This window comes from Nycticebus coucang, chromosome 12, assembly GCF_027406575.1.
Source record: "Nycticebus coucang isolate mNycCou1 chromosome 12, mNycCou1.pri, whole genome shotgun sequence".
NCBI classification, from domain to species: domain Eukaryota; kingdom Metazoa; phylum Chordata; class Mammalia; order Primates; family Lorisidae; genus Nycticebus; species Nycticebus coucang.
This window is the reverse complement of record NC_069791.1, coordinates 51077614-51095785: the sequence shown is the minus strand read 5'-3', so window position 1 is coordinate 51095785 and position 18172 is coordinate 51077614. Positions and strand designations below refer to the sequence as shown.

General features: G+C 42.4%; 2 protein-coding genes across 8 annotated transcripts in view; one reads left to right on the top strand and one right to left on the bottom strand.

Moving 5' to 3' along the window:
- PHC1 (polyhomeotic homolog 1) overlaps nucleotides 1-8224 on the top strand; it is a 26072-nt gene extending 17848 nt beyond the window's left edge. For all 3 annotated transcript variants that reach the window (XM_053554635.1, XM_053554634.1, XM_053554633.1), the window contains exons 8-15: nucleotides 43-842; nucleotides 1386-1533; nucleotides 1793-1998; nucleotides 2572-2686; nucleotides 3854-3962; nucleotides 4274-4424; nucleotides 4869-5100; nucleotides 6041-8224. In XM_053554635.1, coding sequence (XP_053410610.1) covers nucleotides 43-842; nucleotides 1386-1533; nucleotides 1793-1998; nucleotides 2572-2686; nucleotides 3854-3962; nucleotides 4274-4424; nucleotides 4869-5100; nucleotides 6041-6195 — 1916 coding nt within the window. In that variant the 3' untranslated portion in view covers nucleotides 6196-8224. The remainder of the gene's footprint in view (nucleotides 1-42; nucleotides 843-1385; nucleotides 1534-1792; nucleotides 1999-2571; nucleotides 2687-3853; nucleotides 3963-4273; nucleotides 4425-4868; nucleotides 5101-6040) is intronic.
- Nucleotides 7109-18172, bottom strand: M6PR (mannose-6-phosphate receptor, cation dependent). Of its 5 annotated transcripts, none has more exons than XM_053554637.1 (9): nucleotides 17783-18172; nucleotides 17110-17360; nucleotides 13863-14042; nucleotides 12358-12524; nucleotides 11022-11131; nucleotides 10624-10754; nucleotides 9079-9205; nucleotides 8581-8699; nucleotides 7109-7438 (listed from the first exon to the last, which is right to left on the bottom strand). In XM_053554637.1, the coding sequence occupies exons 2-9, from the start codon at nucleotides 17112-17114 to the stop codon at nucleotides 7402-7404; spliced, it is 876 nt and encodes a 291-aa protein (XP_053410612.1). In that variant the 5' UTR covers nucleotides 17115-17360; nucleotides 17783-18172; the 3' UTR covers nucleotides 7109-7401. The 5 variants fall into 5 exon arrangements, with proteins under 5 accessions (XP_053410612.1, XP_053410613.1, XP_053410615.1 ...); XM_053554638.1 differs by having other exon boundaries at nucleotides 13863-14024; XM_053554640.1 differs by lacking the exon at nucleotides 17110-17360 and having other exon boundaries at nucleotides 13863-14024.

The following is an 18172-nucleotide window of genomic DNA, read 5'->3' as shown; positions in this document are numbered from 1 at the left end:
CTCTTTTTTTTTCTTTGTTCCATTCTGGGACTTTTCTTACAGCCACCTACACACAGATCCAGCCCCATTCATTGATACAGCAACAGCAACAGATCCACCTCCAGCAGAAACAGGTGGTGATTCAGCAGCAGATTGCCATCCATCACCAACAGCAGTTCCAGCACCGTCAGTCTCAGCTCCTCCACACAGCTACACATCTCCAGTTGGCCCAGCAGCAACAGCAGCAGCAGCAGCAGCAGCAGCAGCAGCAGCAGCAGCAGCAGCAGCAGCAAGCCACAACCCTCACTGCCCCTCAGCCACCACAAGTCCCACCTACTCAGCAAGTCCCACCCTCCCAGTCCCAGCAGCAAGCCCAAACCCTGGTGGTTCAACCCATGCTTCAATCTTCACCCCTGTCCCTTCCACCTGACCCAACCCCCAAGCCACCAATTCCTATTCAATCCAAACCCCCTGTAGCACCTATCAAGCCTCCTCAATTAGGAGCTGCTAAGATGTCATCTACCCAGCAACCACCACCTCACATCCCTGTGCAAGTTGTAGGTACCCGACAACCAGGTGCAGCCCAGGCACAGGCTTTGGGGTTGGCACAGCTGTCAGCTGCTGTCCCTACTTCCCGGGGGATGCCAGGTTCGGTGCAGCCTGGTCAGGCCCATTTGGCCTCTTCCCCATCTTCATCCCAGGCTCCTGGTGCTCTGCAGGAGTGCCCTCCTGCATTGGCCCCTGGGATGACCCTTGCTCCTGTGCAGGGGACAGCACATGTAGTAAAGAGTGGAACTACCACCTCCTCACCTGTTGTAGCTCAGGTCCCTGCTGCCTTCTACATGCAGTCTGTGCACTTGCCAGTGAGTGATGGTTGATGGTTTTGAGGGCACTATCATTAATTAGAGTGGACTTGGGGTTAGTAGAAATAGAGCTGAATATAATAGGAGAATAAAGAGGTTAGAAGATTAATACTGGTGTTTATTTTCTCCTTTTGTAAGAGAGAGAGACATTAATGTATGTAATATCCTAACTTCTTGCTCCTAAATTTGTTACTGAAATCATTCTTGAGTTTTGGGTACATAAAGAGTTAGATCTTAACAAGTTAGCCATAATAAGTTAGATCAAGATAGCCTTAAAGCTTTGGAAAAATGGAAGTTCTTCATTGGTCCATAATGAATACAGGATCTCAAGAACTGGGTCAGAATTAAGTAATGCTGCATTTTCTTTTGTGATATAGAAATTATGCTTCTTGGGAATGACCAGGAATCTAAGTGTACCATGGGGAACATACCAACTGGGGAATCTGGAATTAAGAAAATTTTCTCTAAAGTGTGGGAGTATTATAGCTCCTTTTTATCTTTGACTCACAAATCTTGTTTTTTTTCCTCTTCTTTACTCTATAGGGTAAACCCCAGACATTGGCTGTCAAACGTAAAGCTGAGTCTGAGGAGGACAGAGATGAGGTCTCCACATTGAGTTCAATACTTCCTGCCAAGGGATCTCCAGTAGCAGAGAGCCCAAAGGTCATGGATGAGAAGAGCAGTCTTGGAGGTGAGTAACTGAGTTCTGAAATTCTGTTGGAGTGCATAGGGAATAAAGAAGTGTTCTGAGGGAGTGAAAAGATAAATCTGGTTCAGTAGAAAATGGGCCTGAACTTGGTAGACAAAACAGTAGCTCCAAAAACAGGGACTCCAGGGTGAGTGATCAGGGGTGAGTGTGGATTATTGTGGAAGATTAGGCTGGCTCAGATAATAGATGGATCAATTATGTTATTCCATTATCTGTTCCTTAATCTGTGTTTGTTTTCCAGACAAAGCTGAACCAGTGGCCAATGTGAATACTAATACCCCAAGCAGTGAACTAGTAGCCTTGACCCCTGCCCCATCAGCTCCTACATTAGCCATGGTGTCCAGACAAATGGGTGACTCAAAACCCCCACAGGCCATTGTGAAGCCCCAGATTCTCACCCACATCATTGAAGGCTTTGTTATCCAGGAAGGAGCAGAACCTTTCCCGGTGAGGACAGGGCCATAAGGTGGGACTTTCAAGTGGGGACTTGGTTTTTTCAAAGTCTACTAAAAACAAAAGGTGTAGAACTGTTTAATTAGGGAATGGCCTTAGTTGTAAAGAAAGAAAGGAAGAGAAAAGGAAAGAGTTTGTGGACCAGAAAATGAAAATGTTGGGAAGAAGAGAGAAAAAGAAAGTAGGCTTTAAAACTGTAGTGTTAGATAAATTAGGTTGTTTTATAATGAAGAAAATTGTGGTAAGGAAGTTAAGGGACTTTCTTAGATACCACAGATTGCAGAACCAGGACTGGAACATATCTTGATTCCTAATTCATTCTCCGCATCAAAGGAAGGAAAAGGACGAGATGGGGAGCCCGGGTAACATCCTGTTCTCCAGTGGCATATCCTAAAAAAGCCAGTTAGAGACTCTTGCTTGCTTTATTGAAAGAGATTCTTTCTGAACCAGACTTGGCCATTAACTCAGAGAACAAGGCAAAGACATGATGGTGGGAAATGTTGGGAAAAGCTGTAGAGAGGCAGAAAGGAATTAGGCTAACTTAAGTATAAACTTTTCCTGAGACAGGTGGGGTGTTCTCAGTTACTGAAGGAATCTGAGAAGCCACTACAGGCTGGCCTTCCAACAGGGCTGAATGAAAATCAATCAGGTGGCCCGTTGGGGGCAGACAGCCCATCTGCTGGTGAGTATTTATTTAGAGACCCTTCTGGGGGAAGGAAGCTCCGGGGATATGTTGAGGACTCAGTGTAAAAGAGTAATTCCTATTTATTTTAAGTATGATTAGGAATAATATGGAGTCCATCTATACACAGAAATCATATTATATATCAAAGTATGTAGAATCACACAAAAGAAGTTATATAGGATTTGGGGAATTTTTCTCTTTTCTTTTAAAAAATTATTTTTAAAGATAAGTGCAGTGGCACGATCCAAAACTCACTGCAGCCCCCAACTCTTGGGCTCAAGGGATCCTCCTACCTCAGCCTCCCCAATAGCTGGGACAATAGGCGTGCACCACCAAGCAGCAGGATTAAGAGAATTTTATCAAGCTAAAGTAATCTGTTGAATTATTCTTTACTATAAGAATGTATTTTTCAGAAGATGATCTAAAATAGTACATTTATATTCTTAATTTATAGTTCTCTTTATTCTAAATTTTATAATTCAGATTAAGGACTTTTATTTACATTTCCCCCCTGCTTTTAGAAATCTTTGTGGAAGGAAGATCTTACATATTTCTAGATATTAGTAATTAGTTCCTCTCTCCTATTCAGATATGGAATATCTGAACTCTGAGAGTATGAATTAGGATAAAATGAGAAAGAGATCTTAAATGGAAATAGTTTTGCTTAAGGTCAGGAAGACTTTAAAGACTTCATAATGTTCTTAAGGGAGGAGTCTTCATGGTTTTGGATTTTGAACTTTTTTTTTTTTTGAGACATAGTCTTACTCTATTGTGGGTAGAGTGCTGTGGCATCATAGGTCACAGCAACTTCAAACTCTTGGGCTCCAGCGATCCTCTTGCTTTAGCCTCCTGAGTAGCTGGGACTACAGGTGGCCACCACAAATGCCAACTAGTTTTTCTGTTTTTAATAGCAATGAGGTCTTGCTTTTGCTTAGGCTGGTCTTGAACTCCTGAGCTCGAGCAATCTACCTGCCTTGGCCTCCCAGGGTGCTAGGATTACAGGCGTGAGCCACCACGCCTGGCCTTGGATGTTGGACTTTTTAAGGGATTCTCAGGTTGTGTAGGCAGCAGACCCTGAGAATAATTAGAATCCAGCTACGTAATGATGGCCAGAGGAGATAGCAGAAACCCATGGTGACTGTCCAGTGATGCTTTATTTTTCAGAGTTAGAGAAGAAGGCAAATCTCCTCAAGTGCGAGTACTGTGGGAAGTATGCTCCTGCAGAGCAGTTTCGTGGCTCCAAGAGGTTCTGCTCCATGACTTGTGCTAAGAGGTACTCTAGGCATCCTTGTTCTTGCCCTCAGCACTGATAATCTCCATCTAATGATACATCCTTCCCCCAGGAAAATCTCACAGCTGGTATTTTGTCTTCTCCTTTGCTTTTATTCCCTTCTCCAAATCAGCTCTTAAAATATCAAATCTATGCTGTGGCTCAAGGAGTAGGGCGCCGGTCCCATATGCCAGAGGTGGTGGGTTCAAACCCAGCCCTGGCCAAAAACCACACAAAAAAAAACCTATAAAAATATCAAATCTACATGGTCTTCTATAGTACCTTTGACATCCTGTACGTGGCTTGTCCTGTAGGTACAATGTGAGTTGTAGCCATCAGTTCCGGCTGAAGAGGAAAAAAATGAAAGAGTTTCAAGAAGCCAACTATGCTCGCGTTCGCAGGCGTGGACCCCGTCGTAGCTCCTCTGACATTGCCCGTGCTAAGATTCAGGGCAAACGCCACCGGGTGAGCTGCTGTTGCAGAGCCAACTGCCTTTAAAATGGACTTGTTTCTTCCCCTACAGGGCATATACCTTTGCTCAGGTAAAAGCCTATATAGAGGTGTGTTTTACTTCTTCAGAGGCCCAAAACACTGGTTTTTATGTCGATTACTACAAATTGCAAGAGATCCTGACCTCCTTTATTTTCTCTCACCGTTACTACTGGGTCATGTATTTGTTATTCCTTACACTGTTTGAGTAGTGAAAATCTAGATCAATTATTAGGACAAGGGGAGAATAAAGGAAGTGGTAACAGTTTATACTTGAAAGATACTTAAGAGTAGACTTCGGGCATTTGCAAAGGAAATGCAGATCATTTCATTTGTGATGAATTTTTTCTGTGCCTAACCCAGGGTGTTTGGCAGGGGGAGAAAGGAGCTTTATGACTGTGTTTACTGTTTTCTTTGTAGGGTCAAGAGGACTCTAGCCGGGGTTCAGATAATTCCAGTTATGATGAAGCACTCTCTCCAACATCTCCTGGGCCTTTATCAGTAAGAGCTGGGCATGGAGAACGTGACCTAGGTAATCCCAATATGGCTCCACCTACACCGGAATTGCACGGCATCAACCCTGTGTTCCTGTCCAGTAATCCCAGCCGTTGGAGTGTAGAGGAGGTGTATGAGTTTATCGCATCTCTTCAAGGTACTAAGGGTCTCCAACAGAACCCAAGAACCCAGATTATTTTCCTTAGGTCACCCAGTAAGAAATTTTATATTTCTTTCAGGGTTGATACTGTCTTCTACCATGTTAGCAAGTTTTCAGTGTTTGATTTTCATTTCTTATTTTCTCAGCAGTAAGCTTTGGATAAAATATATTTTTATGTGTAATTAACTGTGATACCCACCATGGATAAAAGTTTTCAACAGAGATTAAAAAGTAAAGATCTTTGTTACCCCATTCCCTTCAAGGCAGGGCTGTTTGTAAACATTTTTTTTTTTTTTTTGGAGACGTTGTAGAATGCACTGGCCTCATCATAGCTCAGCATAACCTCAAAACTTCTGGGCTCAAATGATGCTCCTGCCTGTCTCCTGAGTAACTGGGACTACAGGCACCTGGCACCATGCCTAAGTTTTCTATTTTTTGTAGAGATGGGGTTTTGCTTTTGTTCAGGGTGGTCCTAAACTCCTGGCTTCAAGCAGTTCTCTAGCCTCAGTCTCCTGGAGATTACAGGCGGGAGCCACCGTGCCTTGCCTTTAATGTTGACAAGAGATTTCTCCAGAAAAAACAAAAACAAATCACCCTTACCTTCTTGGTATTATCTAAATTCTAGGCCCTTAAACAAAAATTTGGTCTTTTTTGACAGTGTAAAAATGTCTTTATTTTTGGTAAATGCCTCTTCCCCCAAACTTTTTGAATTATTTCTATGGCTGAACAACTGAATTGTTCTTTATCTTGGCTTTTTTTTAAGCCAGTCATTCTAACTTCATTTTGCCATCTTACACCTTTGCGTTACTGAATTTGGGACAAGTATTTTGAGATTAACCATTTTATGCCTCAGTTTGTCTTCAGCTTGGGTTCCCTGTCTTATCCTCTGATGCTACCAAGCAATTTCTCATACCTGTTTTTTACCATTTCTTTCTAGGCTGCCAAGAGATTGCAGAGGAGTTTCGTTCCCAGGAGATTGATGGACAGGCCCTTTTATTACTTAAAGAAGAACATCTTATGAGTGCCATGAACATCAAGCTGGGCCCTGCCCTCAAGATCTGTGCTAAGATAAATGTCCTCAAGGAGACCTAACGTGGCTTTCTTGCACAAACCAGCTGAAGGCAGACACTCTCCACTGTCCAGGTTATAACCTGGTACCAGCAGACTTTGCAGGGAAGAAAGAGCTGTTTCAATCATGTAACCTTCTGTAGTGGGGATTACTGAGACCAGAAAGAGAAAAGTAAGAACTAGTTGCTGGTGCTACATGGTGGCAGCTTTGACATTTTTCTCTGGGTTCTGTTTTATTTTTAAAGTTCTTTACAATTCTCACCATTCCCACCTACCTTAACCCAATCTCTATAAAAGCAGCAGTCTAGAGAACTAGGACTGCTCAGCCTTATCCTGGAGTGGAACTTAGCCCAAGTTCTTCAAAAGGAGGAATTACATAGTATGGTAAGGCAAGGAAATGGGTGGAATGTAGGTTTGCCTTCCCAGTGGGAGAGGTAGGGTTTTTCTAGCTTGTGTGATACAAGTAGCAAAATCTGATACCTCCTCTTCCCTCTGGATTGTCCAACCGTAGCTGTGGCTCAGAGCTTTTTCTTTGTTGTCACTTATTCCCTTAGTATTGGGTATTTTCTCCTGCATCCACAGCAGGATTCCCAGCCAGTGTAGAGACATGGTTGGCATCTTTCTGATTCGCTGCAGGGACTAAAAGTGTTTGGCACATGTGTGGCTATTGTTACTCTTTCTGCATCCCTTGTTCCTTTCCAATTTAATGTCTTCTACCCTACTTTTCAGTTCTAACTCTACCCTGTCCTATAGCTTTATAAAACAGGAGTGTGTGGGCTGAGGTCAGGAGTGTAAGAACCTGCCTTAGGCGCTATTCCTTATACAAAAAATATTAAATATTTTTTCTTCCTCATTAAAAGGATGAAAATTGGTCTCATCTCTTACACCATTCCAGTACCTACCCTCTTTTTTTCATGCAAATGACTAAACCAACAAATTTTGTTTCTTTTTTAATCATTAAGTGTTTTTGTACAAAAAGTGGTGTTCTTTTGTTTTCACTTTAAAACACCAGGGTGTTGGGGGAGAGATGCAAGAAATAACAAAAAAGATGCTTTTATAACATTTTCCCTGTTTAGAAAGAAGAAAAATCATTCCAATAGTAAAGTCCAAAGATGAAATAATTTCATTTTCTTCTCTGAAGGCTTATAAAGGGCCCCCTGTCTATTTTTTCCATCCCTCTTTTGTGTCCAGTGGAGCCATGTTACTCTTCAGTGGCCCAGGGGTTCACTATCACAGAAAGATCAGCCCAGGTTTCTGGGCACATGGCCTAAACAGAAAGATGGAAGCATCAGAGGATTAAAAACCTTTCTCCACAGAAATGTGGGCAAGAAGATACTTCCCTGAGCCAGCAGAAGGGACAGGTGCAGCAGCATTCCACACCCAAAGCAGAGAACAGCAAAACTCTAGATGTCCCACATCTGCTTCCATTCCCTTTCCAGAAGATTAAAAAAAACCCCAAAAAACTAAAACCACATGCCTGCGAAGAAAGTGCAACATGTTTAGAAATGCTGGTAGCAGGAAATGGGAATAAGAAAATTTTGCCAGCTTTTACTACAAATGAGAGAAAAAAAAAAAAAAATCAAGAAGATGCCATCACTGCATAGTAAATAGACTTCTCTTTTCCGGAACTCCGTTAGCAAAGGAGGTCAGTTCAACTTCTCTAATAAACTGGAGTAGGCATTTTGGCTCTGTGGAATGTTAACCACAAGCCTACAATGCAGGGCCCCAAGTCCAGCGATAAAGTTACTCCAATGCCAACAAGTGATGTGATGGTATCTAGTAATCCTGTAGTTGGGATATTTCACACTTTTCCTTTCCTAATCCCAGAGGTGGGAGAAGCAAGTCTAAAATATCTTCAGGCTCAGAACAAATGGGAGTACATGGATTATAACCAAGTAATCACTGCAAAGTAATTCCAAGCAGCAAGAAATTTACCAGATTCTCATGGAGACTACTGTAGGGTGCAGAGTAATAACATGAAAGCAATCAAACCTGTATAAATAATACTTCTTTGCCTTTTTGTTTTAATTAAAGAAATCCAGTGTCTCAAAAACTTGTGAAAATGTGTTAAAAAAACAAAGGGCCAGGAAGCCTGCTGCACCCTTTTGCCCATTATACCTATTTTACTTGTACCTTCTGATACCAAGAGTGCAATACCCTCTGTTTTCATAGGCTCTAGTATATGAGTCTCATAACTGTACCTCTAGGGAGAGAAAAACAGAAAATAGGGAACCAAGGGAAGGGAGTTCTACTAGTGAGAAAAGGATACAAGTCAAAAGCAAACTGGAAAGCAAGAGCAATAGTAAGGGTGAGATGAGAGGCCTGAGTACGGACTGTTTGAGAAATCTGGCTGAGTATGCTTTGGTTTGGGGGACAGAAGAAAAGGCTGGACATTTAAAGTGCAATCACATTGGTAATAAATGGTCATCTCTTTCTTCTGACTCCTCCCCCAGCTGGTCATCCCCCACACCACGATAGGCTGCAGGCACACTTCGGGGTTTAGAACGGCATACAAAGTCACAACCATCCTGTTGGGAAAAAAGCAAAAGAAGGTAATGATAATCTGGAATATCTAACTTTAGGGTAAGGCAAAGTATATATAATCTAGGAATGTGCAGCAAGAATTGGAATTCTCCAGGATGAAATAGGAGAAAAAGTTTGTTCTAATTAGGCTTTACCTTCTCCCCATGCAGGTCCCTTAATAGCTAAATCAGATTCAGGAGAAGAAATCATCAGTGCTGATCTAGCTATGTCACTTACTACCATAACGACCAACTACCTTGGTTTGCTAGGACTTGTGTGGTTTTAGTACTCAACGTCCTGTGTCCAAGTCGGAGCAAGCCAGGATATTTGGTCACCCCACCTTGTATGCAGGCTACATACTTAACCAGTTGCCCGGTTACTTACTGCTACCAAGTTGCCAAGATCCTGCCAGAAGGCTAAGTGGGGAAACTGCTCCATTCCCTTGGCACCCACCACCAGTCTCTGGTATAGGAATCCCCCAATGATATAGACAGCTACTAGGGATGCAAACCTGTAGAGGAAGAAAGACAGCTATACTTAACTGTGAAAACTAGTTGTTTTTTAAGCTATGTTCCATGGAAAAAAAAGGGTAGTAATGTTAAATGAAAAAAGTGGGGGGTAATGTTCTTACAAAACCATTTATAGGCGTGGGTGGCTCACAACTGTAATCTTAGAATTCTCAGAGGCCAAGGAGGGTGAATCAAGAGCCAGACCCCATTCTACTAAAAATAGAAAAAACTAGCCCGTGGGCATCTCTAAAAACTAGCCAGACATTGTGGCAGGAGCCTGTAGTCCCAGCTACTTGGGGGGCTGAGGCAAGAGGATTGCTTGAGCCCAGGAGTTTGAGGTTACTGTGAACTATGACACCATGGCATGCTACCCAGGGCAACAGAGAGACTTAAAAAATTACAGCGCTGTTAGTATGAGAAAAGCAAAGGCTCAGAAAAAATACATGACAGTGTGCGGTTCTTTGACTTATAGCCAAGAATAATCACCAATAGATACATGATTCAATTTCTCTAAAAGTTTTAATTTAATGGGATGGTTTAAGAATTGTCCAGTCCTCCAATAGGGGAAAAAAATCCCACCTCCAAAGGTAAATATTGGAAACTAAACGTTAATTTTTTCAAAAACTTTGCAAAGTTGGTGGCGCCAACTTTGCAAAGTAGCTCAGTGGGTAGTGCACCAGCCACATACATCCAGGCTGGTGGATTCAAACCGGCCCAGGCCAGCTAAACAACAACTGCAATAAAAAAATAAGACAGGCACTGTAGCAGGTGCCTGTAGTCCCAGCTACTTGGGAGGCTGAGGCAATAAAATCGCTTAAGCCCAAGAGTTTGAGGTTGCTGTGAGCTATGATGCCACAGCACTCTACTAGGGTGATATAGTGAGACTGTCTCAAAAACCAACCAACAAAAAAAACTGCAACAAAAGTCAAGATATATTTTATAGTCGGAATTTTTGCATAAAGTCATCCTCTCTAATTACAGTATATGCATACATATGCACACATACAATGTACCATCAAATAGTTACTGACCTTAAAACAGGAGGGCCCGGTGCGGTGGCTCACACCTGTAATCCTAGCACTCTGAGAGGCCTCTCTGGGCTCATATATCCCAGGGTGCCTCACTGCTAGGGTGTGTCGATTGCAGGAGATCATCACCACTGATTGAGCTCAGGAGTTCCAGACCAGCTGAGCAAGAGCCAGACCCTGTCTCTATAAAATAGCTGGGGGTTACGGTGGGTGCCTGTAGTCCCAGCTACTTGGGAGGCTGAAACAGGAGGATTGCCTAAGCCTGAGAGTTTGAAGTTGCTGTGAGCTATGACACCATGGTGCTCTACCCAGGGTGACAAAGTGAGACTCTGTCTCAAAAAAAAAAGGGAGGCCTGTAGTGATAAAGGAAAAAAAAAAAAAAGGGTACTTACGTGACAAGTAAGATAGAACCCACACTGAGATGGGCAATCTCTGGAGAACAGGCCAGGCTGCTATCCATCTCAAAAAGGTAGAAACAATCTTGGACTTTGCCTCGCTCTTCAGACACAGGGTTAAAATTGTCCTGATGATGAGAAGACAGAATACAACACTTACGTAGTCAAGTATTTTTCTTTTGATTCTTGTCTAACAAAAAAAAAAAAAAAAAATTGACTCCTTGGTTCAGTAGCCTATTTTCCATGAAGATGGATGGGTGTCTGACACAGGAAAAAACTAAGCTCCTAATTTTCTCACGTCCATCCCAATTTTCTCATGTATCATCCCCTCTGGATAGTTTCTCCCACCACAGGTCAATCTCCTCTCTGGGCTCAAATACCCCAGGGTGCCTCACCGCTAGGGTGTGTCGATTGCAGGAGATCATCACCACTGCACGACGCTGCTCCTTGCCACAGTGGTTGTCATATTCATCACCCCCTTTATAGATCAGCATGATCCAATTACCTGAAGAGGGACAAGGAAGATGGAGCTATGGGGGAAAAGCAGAGGTAGACCTTGGTAGTATGGCAGAGGGAAACTAAGGAATTCAATAAAGTTGGTTATAACTCATCAGTATGAGCTCTACATACCAGAAATGACAAACTTACTTCTTTACAAAGCTTTGTGTTCCCTTGTTTAAGACCACTCAGAATGAGATACCCATGTAAGAATAATCTTAATTTTCCACATTAAAAGTAGGCAACTGGGGCGGCGCCTGTGGCTCAAGGAGTAGGGCGCTGGTCCCATATGCCGGAGGTGGCAGGTTCAAACCCAGCCCTGGCCAAAAACCACGAAAAAAAAAAAAAAAAAAAAAAAAGTAGGCAACTGATGGTACAAAAACAATTGTGATCCATACCTTAACACTAATTCATACATTTTTGACTGCCTGCTAAAAGTAAAAGATGTTCCAATTGTTGGGCAGGAGGGGGAAGTCTAAGACTTAAAAGCAGGCAAAGATAAATTCAAAGTTGATTTTTAAGACTGAAATGTAATTCTCTTCTTTGGTATTTACCAAAGTTCAAAGTTCTTTCGCAAAATACTTGCTTCAAAAAGCATGTGAAGTTAATAAGGTAAGGATTTTGCTTCCAATTGAGCATATGAAAATACAAGGTCAAAAAGGTAAAATGATTTTTCAAAGTCACAGGCCTGGGAAATAGAATGAGGTGGGTCCAGAACTCTGTCATACAACCCCTATCTCCAAACTCTTTTATGTTTTTTTTTTTTTTATTATTATCAATAGTATTAAGAGAATTAAATACTTGAATAATTTAGTTATTTATCTGCTATAGGAGGATGCTTACGTAGTCTTTTCAAGGTGGGAAAATTTTTGTAGAGTATTACCAAAAAGCTTGATCTCTTAAAATTTAACTAGGAAATGCTGATTAATTTGATGAGAAATGGCGATAGTTGGTATTTTTAACCCTAGGGTTGAACTCACTAAGTCTTGGGCAAATAAAAGGACTTTAGGCTACAGAAGTCTGGCTAGATTCCTTTTGTGTAAGTTTTTCACTGAATGTTAAGCTCAAAATGTCCTGAGCTGTGGCTCCAGAGGAGCTGTGGCACTAGGCATCCTGTGGTTTAGTCTCAGGGGAGCCAAAACACCCATGACATTCTAAGAGCCGAGGAAAGGCCAAACTATACAGGATTGTCAGAGGGACTTGGGATCAATTTATCAACAAGAGAAGTCTTACTTCCATTGAAGATGTGAGTCTCGTTGAGTCTCCCAACCACTGTCTCCTTCCCATTACTTTTGTTGATCTGTACCAGGCCTGCTCCAGAAGTGTGGTTGCCAGCTTCCCGGCATACCTTGAATATATACAGGTATGTGTCAGAGCCCTGGCCCACAGTGCTTTCAAAGCTGTAAAGAGAAGTGGGAAGAAAGAAGAGAGTCATTTTCACAGCCTCAGAAAGAACAGTACCCCTTGACCTTTCTTTAAGAAAAAAGAAGTATGCTCAATTTACAGATTATACAATATTGTAGTTAAATGTAATAGTATATAGTATTTGTTGATTTACAAGATATTCATCATCTAGACAGACATCCTTATGGTTGACAATAAATGACTTCAAATGTACCAACCAAGACATATTCTAGATATTTTTTTTCTTTTTTTTGAGACAGAGTCTCAAGCTGTCACCCTGGTTGAGTGCTGTAATGTCACAGCTCACAGCAACCGCAGACTCTTGGGCTTAAGCGATTCTATTGCCTCAGCCTCCCAAGTAGCTGGGACTACAGCCACCACCACAACACCCTGCTATTTTTGTTGTTGCAGTTATCATTGTTGTTTTAGTAGGCATGGGCGGGTTTGAACCCGTCAGACCTGGTGTATGTGGCTGGCGCCCTACCCACTGAGCTATGGGCACTGCCTAGATATTTTTAGAATGCTTATTCTAGGGATGCTGAAGTGTCATAGGGATGCTACTATATCTCCGTGGATAATGGACTATGTTCATGGGATACTCCCTAGTTTCATTTCTTTCTTTTTGAGACAGAGTCTCACTATGTCACCTTTGGTAGAGTGCTGTGGCATCACAGCTCATAGCAACTTCCAACTCTTGGGCTTATGTGATTCTTTTGCCTCAGCCTCCCAGTAGCTGGGACTACAGGCACCCACCACAACGCCTGGATATTTTTTTGGTTTTGTTGTCATTGTTGTTTGGCAGGCCTGGATTGGGTTTGAACCCACCTGCTCTGGTGTATGTGGCTGGTGGCCCTAGCCGCTGAGCTACAGGCGCAGAGCCTAAAGTGTTTTTTTTAGACAGAGTCTCGCTCTGTCACCCTGGTTAGAGTGCTGCTGTATCATAGCTCACAGCAACATCAAACTCTTGGGCTTAACAGATCCTCTTGCCTCAGCCTCCTGAGTAGCTGAGACTACAGGTACCTGCCACAACGCTTACAATTTCTTTTTCTATTTTCTTTAGTAGAGATAGGGTCTCACTTGCTCAGGCTGTTCTCCAACTCTGAGCTCAGGCAATCTACCTGCCTTGGCTTCCCAGGTGTGAGCCATCTTGCCCAGCTTCCCTTGTTTCTTAAGGATCACATTCACCACTAACTACCACACTCGGTTAATTTTTCTATTTTAGTGGAGATGGGGTCTGGCTCTTGCTCCGTCTGGTCCCAAACTCCTAACCTCAAGCAATAACAGACACTTTAATATACCACTTTCTTAAGCCCTGTTAGGTTCTTTTCATTTACCTTTTGTTAAACAGTGGTTGCAGCCTCTTCACCAGAGCCAACTCTTTTTCTGACTCTTTACCCTTTTCTCCTACCAGGTCACAAGTTTTTTCTTCTGTCTGCCAGGAGTCTTTCACTGCCACAGCCAGAAGTAGTAGCATTAGGAGTCTAATCCTCCAGCAGCTGTGGAAGGGGAACATCCTTTTGGGTTTTGGGGAGGGCAGGCAGGATCAGGTGAGAAGGGAAAGAGATAAAGCATATGAATGTGTAGTAAATGAATGGCATTTTGATTGGGCAGAAAATACAAGAGTCTTTGGCATATGCAACAAATGTTACATTTTAGTATCGCTGTAACAGAAGCACCTGTAGCAGGGAACTAATTTATAAATTATTTTATATAATTTATAGGCAGGTCCTTCAGAACAAATTATAGGGGTGAAAAGAGGGAAAAGGGGAAAGAACCAAAAAAAATTAATGATAGTTGGGCGGCGCCTGTGGCTCAAGGAGTAGGGCGCCGGTCCCATATGCCGAAGGTGGCGGGTTCAAACCCATCCCCGGCCAAAAAAAAAAAAAAAATTAATGATAGCCTTGGTGGAGGCATCCTTGTCTTTTTTATTGTTTGGTGAAAGGTTAGGTTGAGATATGGCAATATTCCAAGTTTAATACTAGTTCACAAATATACCTTAAACAAGCGGCCTGTCCCAAGAAAACATTCAAATTAGAATTTTAAAAGATACCTGATAAGGACTAGTTAGAAGTTATTAAGTAAGAAACTTAAAATAGAGAAAGAAACTTACATACTTTGAAGTGTAACTTTTCATATCAATATTTAGGAACATCTTTGTTCATATTCACAAGAATGCTGAATAGAGAGAAACACCACTTAGCCATAACACCTAAACTAATATTTGCCTATTTACCTATTTTAATGTTTCATCTTTTTTGAAAAATCATTCAGATATTTAAGTTACAGAAGACTAAGCCAAAATGAGTGGTTTGAAAAAGTCTTCCAAAACCCACCTCAGCTTTTATAGGTCACAAACCTCATGGGTTTCTAGATAGTAAGTACAGTTGTCTTTCCATACACCAGTGACAACGCTTGGGAATCACAAAGTCACTTTATTATTTAATAAACCCAAATCACTTGCTGCTTGTACTGCTCTAAGAAAGGAAATGCATGGCTTTGCTTCTAATCCATCTCCATACTCAGGATACACTTATTTCCCTTTTCAAAAAAATTCCTTCTGGTATCCAGTAATGTCCATTAATGATCCCTTGGGTCATTGCTACTTGTTTATTCTGTAACAGTATCACTAATTTTTCTGTTACAAAGGTTTAACTCCTTGAAACTTTTCTTACTTATAATAAAATGCTACAAGTCTGGACTTTGTTTTGAAAACCCTTTTTTTTTTTTTTTGGCCGGGGCTGGGTTTGAACCCGCCACCTCCGGCATATGGGACGGCACCCTACCCCTTGAGCCACAGGCACCGCCCCTGTTTTGAAAACTCTTTAAAGTCCTCTAGTTCTTTTTCTTGCTGATCCACTTGACTGCATTGCATTTTTAGAACATAATACTTGAATAGGCAAAATTTAACAGGCATTAATGAGTTCAAAGATGAGAAAATGTAAGCTCCAACCCTAACCCTGAATGTACTTGTGCTACTTCCGTAAAGAAATTTAACATTTGACCTTTTATTTCCCATATTCCACTAGGGCAACAAATGCTTGGACAGTTATCTACTTGATTTTGTGAACCCCCAGTATCAACTCACTATAATGATATAAAGAAGTTACCACAGAGTAATCATAGTTAGCCAAAAGTTCTAAGGTCTCTATAACATATTTAAAAGCACCAAAACTACGAAAGCAGGAAATACTTAATAGAGTGCTTGCCTTCGCCAGGTACCATCTGAAGCACTTACCATATATTAAGTAATTAACCCACACAACCCTACAGATAAGAAAACTGAGACACAACTCACTAGTAGAGTGAGCCAGAAAGTCTGGCTCCAGAGCTCACGGTCTACGCTTAACCACTACACACATCTCCTCTTATTATTATACTTTTTGGAGGATGAGAGTGGGCCGCCAAAGCTGTGCTTTTTTCTTTTGACAAAGAAGTAAAGAGTAAGTGACTCCTCAGTTCACTGAATAGGAGGTGAAATAAAGAATTTGGACTTCAAATCCCCACTTTCCCTAAGTTAACCCATTGCTCAACACACAAGTTGACCCAGCTAATTCACTAAAAACAGGACACTTCTTTTGTTAGATTGATTTAGCATGCCATTTTCCTTACATTCTCTCAGGATCTAACTTAAAAGTTAGCATTCTGTGCTCTCAAGATCTTTTTTCCAGCAGTGTTCTGGAGGGATGCTCACACAGGTGGCTGTACTCTTTGTTCTCAAAGTTAGTTGCTTATTTGTTAACAGCTGATAAATTCTTTTCCTAAATTACAACAAAAAAATCTCACAAAATGGGAAGGGATTAAGGGTTAAACACGTTGCATTCAGTTAGCTGGGTCACACTACCTTTCATTTGCTTATTCAAAAAGTTAGGACGAGAATACATTTATATTGTATTCTTCTGTCTTTCCTGCTTTAGGTTTGGCTATAAATTTAGCTGCTTTTCTTTGATAAAGTGGCACACACTCTGAATGTTTTTACCAAGATTATGTTTTGTGAATCTTCACAACTCAGAACAGTCAGGCATAATTTTTCCCCTTTTATGTATTTATTGAGGCAGTCTCACTCTTGTAGCCTAGGCTAGAGTGCAAGTGGCATCATAATTAGAGTTTGTAATCTCAAACTCCTGAGTTCAAGTTATCCTCCTGCCTCAGACTCCAGAGCAGCTAGGACTACAGGCAAGTCACTGCAACTGGCTAATTTTTCTGTTTGGTAGAGATGTGGTTTTGCTCTTGCTCAGCTCTTGATGAGGCTGGTCTCCAACTTCTGGCCTCAAGTGATCCTCCTACCTTGGTCTCCCAGAGTGCTAGGAATGCAGGTGTAAGCCAATGCATCCCTGCCCAATTTTTTCTATCTTAAAGATGAGGAAACTGATGTTTATAGTTACCTGTTTAAAGATACCTGCCTTAGATTATACAAGTGTTACACATGTGTGTGAAGTTATTGAGGCAACTTGTACGATTCATGGCATAAATCTATCTAATGGAAAACTTCAGATAAACACAGGGATGCAACAATCAGGAAGAGTATGAAATGCAAGGGTTGGGTAGTCTGTTGACTAAGCCAGGAATTGGGAAGCAACTTACACCATTGGGGCTCTGTAGCACTCACTTCCCCATCAAGACTCAAGACTAGTCATGGTCATTTTCCATTTTTCAATGGAATCTCTCCTCTCTTCCCGCTGGCTCATTTCTGATGTAGGAGCCCTTATCCTTTTCTCCAGCAGCCTACACTTTTCGAAGAGCAGCCCCAATTGGCTAAAAGGCCCGACGTTGAAAAAACTCAAGAGAGAAGTAGCCTCAGAGAAGTAGCTCTATGTCCCAAGAGCGGAAGCTCCCTACGACAAGGAACACAAGATAATTCCTCTATTAGCCACTCTTTGTCATACCACACTCGCATCCCCATCAAACTTCTTCCAGGGTTCCAGAAATCTCACTCGGTGAGGTGTTCTTTCCAACAGCTTATAGCCGTATCTTCTCCATCTGATGCAGGCCAAAATTCCTTTTATAAGTAAATCCAGTTAACCCTCAAACGGAATCCATACCCAGGGATCTTTCTTTTCCTGCCTTCCAAATCGTTGCTCTTGGAAGTCCATTCTTCTTCACTCCTCCTCGTCCTCACGCCTCCGCCTCTATTCTGCCCTAGGGATCCTTGGCCCGATCTCTGGCTAAGCGAGATCCTGCAACCTCAGCTCCTGTCACAGACGCCGAGGTGTGAGAGCAGCCCACCCGCCTCCTCCTACACGCCCCTCATACTCACGTGTCGGGGGCAAACGGAGTAGCCAAAGCTCAGAATCCCCCCGGGGGTATCTGTCTGGGGCTGGGAGACCGGGCCAGCGATGGGCCAGCCGCAGACCCCGGTCCCAGAGCTCGTAATCAGCGGCCAGCCCTCCCCCGGCGCCTCGCTGTGCTCCACTCCGGGAACCGGAAACAGGAAGCACCGAGAGGCCGCTGGGCAACTGCTCCTCCCACTAGACCACTCGGCATGTGACCAGAGAACCCTTTCGTCCCCTTCCCGGTCTCCCAGACAGTCTTGAACGCCGATTGGCCAGTATCTCAGGAACTTTATCTGCGCCCTTGTTCCCGCAAATCCAATCACTATGTTGAGACTGTCAGTTTAGTTTTGCCTTCTCTGGTCGCCTTTCTACTA

Bases quoted from the DNA above. Each gene is read 5' to 3' on its own strand.
- M6PR (XM_053554637.1), bottom strand. The intron at 12,525-13,862 runs GTAAATGAAAAG...TTCTCTTTACAG, and splicing joins CAACCACTGTTTAACAAAAG to CTTTGAAAGCACTGTGGGCC. The intron at 9,206-10,623 runs GTAAGTACCCTT...CTTCCTCTACAG, and splicing joins GGTTCTATCTTACTTGTCAC to GTTTGCATCCCTAGTAGCTG.